The 13,499-nt window shown below is 41.9% G+C and overlaps 1 protein-coding gene across 1 annotated transcript in view; it reads right to left on the minus strand.

Moving 5' to 3' along the window:
• Nucleotides 1–1,768: 1,768 nt before the first annotated feature.
• Nucleotides 1,769–13,499, minus strand: part of PTPRN2 (protein tyrosine phosphatase receptor type N2) — a 663,576-nt gene continuing 651,845 nt past the window's right edge. Inside the window, exons 22-23 of the mRNA XM_055709440.1 lie at nucleotides 11,874–11,947; nucleotides 1,769–6,493 (exon numbers count right to left, since the gene is read on the minus strand). Coding sequence (XP_055565415.1) covers nucleotides 6,422–6,493; nucleotides 11,874–11,947 — 146 coding nt within the window. The 3' untranslated portion in view covers nucleotides 1,769–6,421. The remainder of the gene's footprint in view (nucleotides 6,494–11,873; nucleotides 11,948–13,499) is intronic.

The following is a 13,499-nucleotide window of genomic DNA, read 5'->3' on the forward strand; positions in this document are numbered from 1 at the left end:
ATACCAGTTACCCCTCCCGCTGGGTGCGCGGTTCTTTGTATTTGTCCACCATGCAAAACAGAAGCACCAATCTCATCCACACTGAACTTTACAACAAGTTTTAAAAATGAAACCCCGAGGAACTTTGGGCAACTTGAACTGGGTTTTACACCGTGTGAGGGGCTGCAGTGGTTCAGTTAGGAGCTGCAGAAACGAGTCTCTCCCTTTCGCGCTGGCACCAAGCAGAGCAGCAGATGGGCAGCTCTTTCCTCCTCACCCCCTTTGCTGGGTTCTGTCTCCCTGCTCACGCTCAGCTCATGCTCAGAGGAAGTGTGTTACCACAGCACGGGCTGTGTAACAGGAATGTTCGGGTGTGCCAGGCATGCTCCAGGCTCATACACCCAGCTCCTTCCCAAGCCCTACCAGAAGCCAGTACCCAGATAATGAGCTAGAGCCAAAAATACAAACCAAGAACACTGCCACCAAAGTAATGCCCCTAGCAGCAGCTGAGACGCTGTCATGCAGTCGGAGCACTGGAGAGCTGCGTGTATCTGTGTAGCATGAAGCAAAGCAAGTGCTGGCTGCATGAATCGACGTATGAGCAGCTGATGGCTTTCGTGTTTGGCCTAGAAGATACATAATGCTCCAATAGTTACATAGTTAAATACATTTCTCTTTTTGTCCTCCATCTGATGTTACCAGAAGCTTCAGAAAGCTATCTTGGAGATGAAAGACCTCCTAAATTACACCACTAGGAAAATAGTGGTAATGGTGCATATATGCCACTTCCAAGATGAAAGTCACCTTCTTACACTGAGCAAGGCATAGATATTAAAATGCACAACTACTTAAACAAGGTTAAAGAATGTAAAATGTGATTCTTCTGATGGGAAGGGAGTGAGCTGGACCAGGACGTTTTCTACCTCTCTATTCACATTTTTCTAGTGATTTCCAGGTAAGCAGCAAACTATTTTAAGTCTTCTTCAAAACACAAATGAAATTTTAACACACAATATAGGACCATGAAAATTGCCGTACCAGGGCTGTCTAATCCCAAAGACTGCCTCTGATAACAGCTAACAATAGATATTTCATGGAAAAATATAAACCTTCACGTAACGGGCAGTGCTTAAGGGAAAATTACTTCCTATCCTCCAGGGAAAAGAATGTTTATTTTATGCTGTGCTTTTGTAGGAACCTTAGACTTTATTCCTCTTAATATAACAGTGAGTATTTTCCATCACCCGTTCAAATCCTTCTGTGAATACAGCTACTATTTTAAAACTATACATTCTTGGGCAGTCTGTACCACCCATTATGTGATGCTGAACCACCAGCCTTCCCTCCCCGAAACCATTTTCCTGCCTTTATTTTTCCTGAAAGAGGGCATCACTTACTCCGTTTATTAACTGGTACACTCTGTGACACACAGTACAGGCCAATTTTTTTCACTTCCCGGTTATACAAGGAGGGTCACTGTAATTTAGTCATTTTTTTGCCTGCTTCACATTCTGGTCTGAACCCAAGAGTCTGCCTTGATCAGAATCCTGGAAGCTGCACCACCGCAGCCACACAGCCCAGCCAGGGGCGGCTGCAATGACTTCTGCTCTGAGCAGATTAAACGTGCACCTCTAAGCTGTCAGCAGGTGTCTGTGCCCTCTCCGTCAGCCCCCTGAGCCCACCTCGGGTAGTCACAATCCAGCTCTCCAGCAACAGACGGAGGTACCACTCCCACCCCCCAAATAAAAGCAAAGCACCAGCTGTTAATGCTGTATTCACAATACCGTACTCCACAGACAACGTGACTTTATTCACAAATATGATTTTTACAGAGGTAGAACAAAATACTTTGTATAATCTTTTTTTTTTTTTTAAACTATATACATATAAAGAATATAATAGAATGACAAGAAAGAAAAGGTTGTAAACAAAACAATATTATGCCATCAAATACAGTACAAACAGCATGCAAGAACAGCTTCAAATGAAATCTTGCTGGTGTAACTTCATTTTATTTCTAATGTGGTAAATGAAGAGTAGTAAAGAGTCATGCTCTAATTGGATTGAGTATGCCACAGCTCTGCAATTTTGTTTTAGTTTTTTTTTCTTTTCTATTACAATAAACCAACAGGATAGCTTTCTTTTCACTGTGGTGGGAAATGCTTTTGTAATGCCCAATGTAATCTCAACAGAAAAATATAATAATCAAATCTACAAAGTGTACTCTCATTTAAAAAGCAAAACCATAGAAACTGTACAGTTTTAAAAAGCGAATTATCTCAACTGCTTCTTAAGAGAATTTTCTAAAGAAAGAATAAAATATGCAGAATAAAAATTAGGAGAGCTATTGTTCTGTAACAAAGCTAATCAAATACTTGTTTTCTATTCCAATAAACAGTTTTTTTAATTAATTACTATTCTGGAAATTATGAAGTGGGCTGGGTTTTATTAATGTTCCACTTGAATAATAAAGCATGAACTCCTTCCAGGTACTATAGCTGTCATTCCCCTGGGGATGGATGGAGATTGGTTCTGCATGCACGCTAGAGACAGGAACAAGGTTTAGTCATTGGCATAGATTTTAAAAATATTTTAAAATACTTCAGATTTTAGTAGCATCTATAAAAATAATCTTGCTTGTTTTGCTACTGGATTGAGATCTGGATATGGGATTTTCTGCTGAAATTCATTCTTGGCCTTTGCACTTGCCAAGGACTTCCACTGGATGTTCCCTGGGCTGCACCAGGTCCCCCAGATGGTGGTCAACAGCAATGGTTGGAGCTCACACCTGAAACACGTGAAGCCAACAGCAAATCCCACGCTGTCTTCACTGTGTCTAGGGCTGAACCTCAAGGACCTGGGGTTTGGGGAATGGTGCTGTCCTGCCCCTCCACCCCCCTAAATTCCAGCCCACGGCATGGGAGGGGCAAAGGCTGGAGAGAGTCCCATGAGCTATATCAGTGCTGCTGACAGCCACCTCCCCGTCCCTCACATCTGCACTGTGACTATGTCAGCGCGGGGTCTGGCCAGCTCACTGCCCTGCTCGTGGCCAGCAGCTGTGCACACTGCCGTGCCTGTGGAAAAAGAGAGTTTTCTCCTCTGCCGCAGGCTTTGACCAGCAAGGAAGGAAACTGTGAGCACTGGAGTTAAATCACCCTCCCGCAGCTCCCCCCTTTAAATGACATTTAAAGATTCAACCACACAAGCACTTGTAGATTCAATTTGTCTTCATCAAGAACATGAGGATGGTCAATTTTAAACACATGCTGTTTATGGCTATGGATCAGGCACCGTCCCAAGCTTCAATCGCAATGAGTTTACTAAAGATCAAGCAGAATATTGGACAGGGAAAGACAGTAGGTCTCATTTGACTCTGGGCTCTCAGGTGATCCTGGCTTCCAGGAAGAAGCTCAACTCCACCTGTCAGTGAACATGGAGCAGGACCCACGTCTAGTGCAAGTGGCCGTGGCTGGCCTGAACAACGTCCTTCATGAAATCACCAGGATTAAGTTAACTGCAGTGAAAAGGGTAAAGAAATACCTGCCCTGCATGAGAAATCCATCTCTGTGGCTTCATCCATGGCTTTGGCATCTTCCCAGGAAACGGCCTGTCAAACCCCTCCGGATTGCCCTGGTGCAACTGAAACCTGCATTTCCCTATTAGGCCCTGCAGAAGATTATCACCCCCAGAAGCAGGGCGTTTATTGAGAGGTGTGAACAGTATACCACCTGCACAGACGAAATACTCTGTGTGATAGTTTACAGTCAACAGAACAAGCCTGGCACCTCTTTGTGGAAGAACTGTACAAAAAATGGCTGAAATAACAGGATTGTCAATGACATTCAGTGGGAGATACTCTAACCCTCTGAGTAAGACTGCATCTTTCTGTTGTGTAAACTGGTCTACAAGTATGAATAAAACAATACATCCCTGCCCCATTAGCCTTGGGGAAGATTAATGCCCTCTAATCTACGCTAAATAAACTCCGAAGCATGAAGAGCAATATTTAAGTCGTACACTCAGCTGCTTGTGAATTAATAGGGATTACCCTGAAATTGCTATTATGAAATGCAAATATTTGCAAAAGAACAATTAAAAAATATTCCTGAAGTGCGAACGAGAGGCTCGTCAGCCCTGTTTGTGGTATGCACAGGGACAGTCACAAGGCGAACGCTAATGAATCCCAGGGCAGAAATCTGTGCTAAAAACCCATCAGCCGTTTGGCAGCAGGTAATGGCACAGCGTCTTGCACAGGGAAATAATTCTACCTGGTAATCAGAGGGCTTGGCTTAGGATGCCCTAATTTTTGATTCTTTGGACAGTTTGTTTGGATATAACTACCTGTATTTTCAGAAAACTGCAGTACATGGCTCACAGTAAATCTACTTCAAACACTTGCTGATACTGCTCAAACTGATCTCATCTGCCCGGATCTGCAATTTTGTGTTAGCTAAAGTAATAAAAGAATCCTGCTAAACCTAAATTATCAAATGAAAAAGGCAATTTTCTCATTTATACTCCATTAGTTTTTTAGTTATTGCTAGGAAAGCTCTAAAATGCTTAGGCCATAAAATAAACATGTGGCTTAATGTACAGTATGTGTACTTAAGAGGATGATGGCATCTGTAGTAACTGCTCTGTACTGCTATAGTAACGGAATGCATGAATTAAGCAACAGCACATACCAAGTAAAGCATACAAAAACGTATGGCAAAAAGTAACAGGAGTTCTGCTTTTTTTTTTTTTTTTTTTTTAAATAACTCTTTAATTGCTAAAAAGAAGAAATCACCAATATCCACACCTACAACACAAAATTGCAACATGGTTGATTTCGATAGATGCCTGTTACCTCTGTGTCAGCAAAAATCTGTGATACTGTTCTAACATTTCACTGATTAGAAGTTTATAAAAGCTTCCCCTTCCCAAATTAAATTAAACTACATACTTCCCAGTGCTGAATTCAAATGATTAACCTAATATGGTTTCAAGCCCGCAACACTGTTAAGATTTTTGGAAAAAAAGCACCCCACATTCTTACATCATGGAGATGTAGGATAGCATAAAAAAGCGTCCACATATTCAGTTTTGAAAATGAAATTAAAAGCCTAGATCACTTAGGTAACTTGTAGAATTTTACTCCCAGACCCTTCATTCAAACGTATCAGTGTACTTTTTATCAATAATGGAAATTCCTTCACAAGAGTACCACAACTAAACCTGTGAATTCACATAAGCAAGACTGCAAAACCAAACTGTTTATGGACATATTTTAGCATTACTTTGCAACAGTGGGCATTAGGATTTTGTGAACACAAGAATCTCTGAAATTCAACCTGTGTGCTTCTTTATCCCTTAATGGTTAATTAAAATAGGTATCATTCAGAACAAGGAGGGAGCAGAGCCTCTGCAGAAAGGTGCAACGAACGTCTGGATCAGACAAACTCGATGAGGATCATAAAACGCAGATTGGAGATTTCTCCTTCAGCCAGGCTTTTACAGAAATATATTTTCCCGGCTACAAAGGATGGCACAGCACAGTTTTACAGAGGGAAATGCAAAAATATAAAGAGGAAAGTCTCATTTTCTTCCTCAGTAATCCTGTAACATCAACAATCTGTTTCCGTAACAGCTCTGGACATTTACCTGACTGCTGCCAGGGCCTTTCCCCATCACCCGAGGTGAGTCTATGCTCTCCTTTCCACTGTCAGTGGTAGGTACACGGTCAGAGTTGTGCTCCTTATCCCCTGGCTTCCCATTAATGTGACCAACTTGTTATCCCCAGTTGCAACAACTGTGCAGGCCTATTTACCTATAGTTCAGATTTTCTTCCATTCACGGCACAAAGCTGAAAAGTAAACAACAGTTAAGAAAACATTTGCTTGCCGAAGCCCAGCATGAGGAGGTGCAAGCTCTCTTTGCCTGAGCCTGGACCTGTGTTTACTCACACCCTCAGCACTGTTTCATGCTCTAGCTTGGCATTGTATAGGAACAATCACCATACTCTTCAGCTCCCCCCGCCTCATTCAGCCTTTGAGAAGTTACGAAATATAACAGAACACTGTTTTCTGAGACTATATTGACTGCACTAATTACCCACAATACTGTATATTTGCTATTAAGAACATGAATGTGTGCTTTCAAAGTGTGACTGACATTCAGGGCTTTGAGGATGTGAAAGGCATTTGATGGATTGTTCTGTCACTTAATCCGAGGCTTCGATGTACTTTTAAAAATTTGTTTAAAACCCCAAAAAACAGAATACACATTTTTAACTGTTGAACTTTTACCAGCTAAAGGAGTTTTTAAGGACCCTATCACTATGTGGTTACAACAGAAGATACACAGTTAAGGTCAGGTCACGGTTTCCAAGAACATTCACAGGGACTGAGGATGAGGAAAATGAGGGACGGATCCTGCGGGAACCTTCGGGAGACTGAGCTGCTCACTGGGGAAGTGCCTTGAGTATTGCATTCACTTCCTCTGCAACCGCTGTCAAAGCAAACTCAAACTGCTCCTGCGGAAAGAACAAACACATACTCTGAATAATAAAACAAAACACTTTCCAAAGCGCACTATTCTGCAGCCGAGAATCCTCAAGACATTGTTAAAAATATGAATATGCAGGATGAACTGTAGACTGCAACGGAAAGGAACAAAATGTTCTGGGATTATTGATGCCATATAACATGTTTGACAGCATCTTGAAGCCGGAGTCATTTTAATGGAGAAAAATGTTGGTAGCAGAAACTAAGCTATTGGGACACAATGATGTATTGCAATTGCGTGGTCAGAAGGGTTTGGGAGTAGTTGATCGCCAGCCACTTCCTTCTGACACAGAGATGGAAAGTCGTTAACATAATTGAGATATGAAATAGGTGAGATGCTGCAAAGCAGAGCCTTTGGCTTTTCTCAGGACTGTTTCTAGGTGAAATCAGTTAGAATAAATACCTCCTCACCTTATATCTATTATATAGAACAGTATCTGCTTTTTGGTTTGCCTGTTATTGCTCTTGCTCAGTCTTCCTTTTTAACAGCCTTTCTGTACCTACAAATCGCCTAATGATTTTTAGCCCACTCCTATTTAAGAAATACCTGGGATAGCTTCTCCCTGCTATTAATTTACTGTAAGCATAAAACCAAAATTACTGACAGGCTTCTGTGCTGGGTTGGCAGAAATGGGAAGGACATAGCCATGTATGGCCACCTCTTCTAAGTGCAACCCTAACACGCTCCTGAACAGTATAGTCCTATGGAAGGATGACAAGTTTTACTTCCTCAAGGTTAACAGGTGTTGTATTTTCTAGGCAAGTAATTTTTCCCAGAAATTTAGCTTACTGAAATATCTGACAGGATGATTTGGCATTTATGACTTTTCAGATGAAAAAAGATATGTGGACAGTTTACTCAGAATAGCGGCAGATCAAGGATACCAGACAAGGACTGTGAAGATGTTTCTGGACTTTCTGTAAGTACTCCAGTGGGTTAAGCCAGCTGGGCTCAAGAGCTGCTGAAGAATTGACTTTGAGAATGAAGGTCAGAGACACACCCTGCAAAGCATCCTGAGATCACTGCTGGGATACTGTCTGTGTTTCCAGTTAGAAAACTGGTGGTCTGGTAGGTACCTGAAGCCCCTCAGTTTGCACTGCCAGAGGCTGCGTGGGACGGCTGCAGGCATGTAAGCAGCAGCGGTGGATGGCTGCCGAACACAGCCAGCCCCCAAAGGTGGTTACTGGACTAAACAGCATTTGTTTTCCAAGTGTCTCACCTTCCTGCAGAAATCTACAGGAAGGATGAAAGAACAAACTACAAATGTGCAACTCAGAGTTCAGAAAGGCAGCTGACTTCTAATTCCTGCAATTCAGTGCCAGTCTCCTCTGCCTTCTCTTACCCCACTGCAGTCACCTCTCATGTGGAGATGCCTCAGAAAGAAGCAACGAAGGGCACAGTTCCTGAGCAGAAAAGAAGAACAAAGCTCAGAATAATTTCTCAGAGACACTGACATTCAAGAATTTTGCTGTCTGCTTGGTGCTGTCAAAGTAGCATCCTTGTACATTTCCTGGACTGCAGCCAATAGCTTTTAATCAGACATCAATTCACCCTAAAGAGTAGGACTCATCCTCATTAGGCACAGAAAATGGTGTCTATGCCTGCCTATGCCTCCCTACACTCCACAAGGTCTCTGCAATTAAAGAAAAGACTGGAAATGCTGGTGGCCACCCGGGACCATCGGTTGTACTTTAACTGGAGTACACTGAATGTGTGAGAGGAGCTGGAGGGCAGGGGAGGCAGAGAGGGCATTCATCTGGACATGCTGTGCCAGAACCAAACCAGGTGCTTGTACTAGCTCAAAAAACTTGGAAATTTGGAAGGAAATTTGGAAATTTGGAATTTAGAAGGAAAAAGGAAATTCGGGCTTACGCATGAGAAGTGCTTGCCTCCAGGAAAAAGAACCTTGGCTTCTTTGGAAGGTTGGAGACCCTTGTGCTGGGGCTGGTAGCAGCAGGGTGAAGCAGATGCTCCCGGGACGCTGGTGTTCAGATATGAGTGGGAGAGTTGGTCCCCACTGCTGCCAGTCCTTGGAGCATGGGGAGCACAACAGCAGAAGAGGCTGATCTGAGCACTATGGGGTTGACATGGTGATGCAGCCAAGTTTCAGAGATGTGCAGACGCCTCTTCCAAGATGTGGGCGTCAGTTCGGAAGAAACTGGTGCTGCCCATGGTAAAGAGGCTACCTAATGTGCTCTTCATCTGATTTTTTCATAGTCAGGAAAAGTTTGTAAGATCAGGGACTACAATACATTGATATTAGTCCCATTGGCGAAAACAACTCCTATTACTCTGAAGTTATTCATTGAGCAAATCTGCCCTTTGACCTTGTTGTTCCGAGATGTGTTCACCTTATTGTGAAGATCTGTCAGCCCTCTGACCTGCGAGTGCTTTTGCCCCTCACGGTGGGGTACCCCTCCTGTGAGCACAGGGTATCACTGCATTGCCTGAGAAAAAGTCTGTCTCCCCTGGAAGACTGAAAGACTGATCAAGATGAACTCCAAAGTTCAGTATGGATTTTGAGGCAAGTTTGGTGGATCCCACCAGCGAAAGTTAGGTGTGATCTTAAATTACTGAGGCAAAACAACTTACAAAGCATAATCTTTACAGCCAAAGCTCAACACTGACTGCCAAACACTGCAGTAAAGGGGACAGCAGAGCAGACACATGAGATACGTGAGGACATGGTCCTTCTGCGATGGTGCAGCTCTTCCCTTTCCTTCCTTCTGCATAATATGCACAGGTGAAACACAGATAGTGCAGCTTCCACCGATGTGTATCACCACCCTCCAAAGAAAAGCCTTGACACACCTTCTGCACTCTTCCATGAGAACAACCACAGTTAAAGCAAATTAATTTCAGATATTTTTCAAGGAGCTCAGTTTGTTGTTTTGTACAGCCACGCTGTCATTCACATATGATATTTGCCTATACAAGACTGACTGGAGATGAATTTTAACGTCTAGCTTTGCCTAGAAAACAGAGCCGGACAGGCATTTTGTGGACTCAGTCCATATATAACACAGAGGTGACAAGAATATATTTAATAAAAAATAATAAGCTATGTTTCATTAAGTTTACAAATAAAAATTCCTAAGAAAACAAACAGAGTACACGTAGCATACATGAAAGAACCTTAGCTAATTATTACAGATTACAAGAGGAAAGATAAAGGAGAAGAGAGAAAAAAAGGAAATATATATTCCTCCCATCACACAGAATGCACTTCTGCCTTCATTACTTTTTCCTCTCACATGTGGCATATCAATTCTATTTTATGATTCCCCTGCAAAAAAACCCCACAAAACCACAAGCCCTCTTATTATGCTTCTCAGAAATGTAGAATGTCGTTATGATAATTTCATTACCATTTATTATATACAGTGCCTTTGAATTAAAGATCCCTTCCAGAAGACAAAATGTTGCAAACAAATCTTTCACATGCCTATTGAAAATGTGGAGCGCTGCCTGCTGGAAACACAATAACATTGCTGAAGTAAGTTGGTGTTTATTTTGCCTAGGGATATTCTGTAATTGGCATTTCTAACCTGACTTTTAATCCATCGTTTTAAATTACTCCAAGAGTCTAATATTCCTCATTTGTATTCAGTTGGGAGAGCACAGGGGTTTGTTTAAATCCATCAGAAAAATTCTCTGGGGATTCTGCATTGCTAGCATGTAACCAGATATTTATAATTTGCAACACATTAGCTTGAATAAGTGATTTGGGTGGTTTTGAGAAAATGACAATGATGGAAGAAGGAGCAAGAGGAGAGATAAGCAATATCCTGAGAAAATTTTTCATCCTGGATGAAAACACAGGATACATTTCTTTTCTGGAGCTCTTCCAGATAAATGGCCGAAGGGGAAAAACACATCTTGAGTGAGATTTTCATGGGACTTAAGTAACTATTTCTGAGTTAAGTAAGAAAAGTTGTTCACATAAACTCATTCTTTGGTTCTGGAGCTATGTTTTTTCCTTTGTTGAAGGCAACAAGCTGTAATTTCTCTGCCCTTAGAGGGAAACTGGAATCTGAGCTCTATATTTTTGCAGAGCTGCCACGTATTTTGTATGCATTTACAGGACTTGCATGTTCCCTCAGAGTAAATATATGTGACATTGGGTACTGTGTGCTATATGCATTTTTCTTCCAGTCTGAATAATCAAAGCAGAAGAAAGATTTGTGCAGTGCTATGTCCTGCATAGAGATAAAGATTAGTTAGCTTTGACTGGCTCATCTTTATTTTTCATGCACTTAGTCTATTTGAAATAATAACTAAATGTCCTCCCAACTGTTCTCCAGCACCACTTCTCCTAGTATTAGTGGAAAGATAAAATGATTATGAAGACATTCAAGAAAAGTTATGAACCAATGATTCCTGCAACACACATTTATTTCACCTTCGTCCCTCAGCAATTTCAACTCCATAAACGCTGCAGACTCTCCTATCAGTTTCAGCCTGGCCAAGACAGAGTGCTGCCACATTGCCCTTGCGACTCAGTTTGGGGCTGTAACTCTCATTCGATACTTACATCGTCATATACAGATTTATTTGGTCTCCATGCCATGAACGATTTTCTCTATTGTCATGCTTGCAGCTCTTAACTTGCAGCAAATAGCCCCAAATATAATTCCATACATCACTGAAATTGTTAATAATAGAAAGTTTCATTTCTAATTTAAGGGACTACAATCACACCATCAGCTATCTTTAAAAGTTTTACATCGTGTCAAAACTATTACAACTGTCCGGAAATATAGAGCAAGATAATCACCTTACCAAAGGGTACAAGTATAATTACCATGCTACACCCATAAAGGACATGGATTTATGCAAGATGTAAGCTCTTCTGTTCAAAGATACTAAAAATGACACAACTTCCTATAAAACCCTATTTCCTTTAATTGTAAATATTTTTTTCCACAAAAAAAATCAAATCAGCAGTTACATTCTCTTTAATAACTTGAAGCTTTTAAAAAAATACTGCATTCACAGTTATGAACAGATACTCTAAGAAAATAATCCATATTTCAGGATGAAAGCAAGAACATTCTTTCAAATGCACATTTTCTTTAGTAGGCTATAGATTGTTGTCTTGACTGCCTTTCATATATGGTAATCAAGATAGATGCTGGAGATGTTACAAGAAGGAGCAGTAAACACCAAAGAAAGTAGCCTAGATAAATCTTCAGCATAAATAAACCTCAGTTGGTAGGGAGCCAAACAGAGTAATCAGCAAGCGACCTGCGTTAAATTAGGTCATACCCTCTCTCTTCTGTCATGAAAACAACTACTGTGAAAGACCTTTAATGTATTTAAAATCCCAGTGGATTTATTGACAGTACCTTTGTCTGGACCATGCCTGGTCTCTGGTCCCTCAAGTGCTCCAGGGTAGCAGCAATATCAATCTCTTTAGCACCTGCAACAAACCACAAATTGGGCTGAGTTCAGAGCACAAGATAATCCATGCTGCATCTGTCAATCTCTTGCTATCGGGTTCCCTTTGGGCTAACAGTACAATTGAAAATTATTACATCCATCTCTCAGCAGACTTGGCAGGCAGCTGCAATTTTTGTGTTCATATAGAAAAATAAGAGGTTGAGGCAGCTTTTATTAACATTAATTCAAGAAAAGCCAGAGAAAAACAAATTCTTAAAAATGCCTCTGCACCTAGAGCAGAATACATTTTGCAGAACCTAAGGGCCAGTTGTGGCAATGCCACCGAGTGCCCTTCTGTCACTTCTAAGAGTATGCACTGAACCAAGGGCCTGAACCACACAAAGATTTACGCTGTTAAAACAAGACTTAGGTGAACTTTTGTCATTTGCAGCTGAGATCCAGAAAACCTGTCTGTGGTTTCCTAGATCAGGACGTGCCAGACCATCTTGCTGCATGATCACTCTTTCAGCCAGCAAATCCATGGCATTTTCTTTAGGTTATACTTTGGCTGTCTGGACATCGCTGCTGTGTAGTGATCAGCAGCACCAGGATGCAGAAAATAGACATGCACAGCCTGACTGCCGCAGGGCCCGGCTCCCTTCTTGGTGCAAATGAGAGTGTTTTCTTTTAAGACATGATCTGTGGAGATCAAAGCAAGTCCTTGGTGCCTCTCACCTTTTTTAAAATAGCCCAGACCCTGGAGAACCAAAGGGGAAATCAGGGATGCTGGTTTCCTGCTCGATTTCCTCCGGTTTAAGACATTTCAAAACAACCCTCCTCATTTTCCTCAACTGCCTAACTTGAAACCTGTTTTTGAAGGCATTGAGAGGAAATTCGGATTTTGGTCCCTCCTGTATGAAGTTCATGAGTAGAAAACTGACTGGAAATCCTTGGAGCTACACTCCAGCTACAGAGTTTGGCTCCTTCGCATCCTTCCCTTTCTGCATCTTTCAAGAACATCACACAGTGCCAAAGCATCGGGCAGATGGGCAGAGGGTCATGCCAGCCCAAGTGCAAGTGCCCCATCTCTGTTCCCCTATACCCTACTGCCCTGGTAGTCCATGCGTTCTCCGAGGGCAGATGTGGGTCCACAGCTTCTGAAGCTTAGAAAGATGCACACCTCAGGTCCCTCCTTTGTTGTACATACACTTTCATCATTAGATGGTTTATCAAGGACAGGGATCAGCTAAAATTCTGAAATCTGCTCTGTTTTAAAGGATACACAATGGTGTGCTCCAAAGAAAACCGTGGCCCTTCAATAAGAACTTTGACAGCTGTTTCCCATTGCCTGGCCCTAGGAATCTCCTGGCCCAGCCTGTGCCAATTTGGAACTTCCTTCTTGAGGTATTTAAATCTCCCCAACTATTCACACGGGTCTTGGTTCCTAACTTGTAGGCCACGCACCTAAAGCACTGCTGCTGCAATAGCTAACTTGTACACATGTAGAACATACACTTGTTTAGCTCCCAGGACAAGATTTGGCCCAATGCTTACCACTCTTCCTACAACTTTTGCAATTTAAGGGCTTGAGT

The sequence above is a fragment of the Falco cherrug genome, chromosome 4, assembly GCF_023634085.1.
Source record: "Falco cherrug isolate bFalChe1 chromosome 4, bFalChe1.pri, whole genome shotgun sequence".
NCBI lineage: Eukaryota > Metazoa > Chordata > Aves > Falconiformes > Falconidae > Falco > Falco cherrug.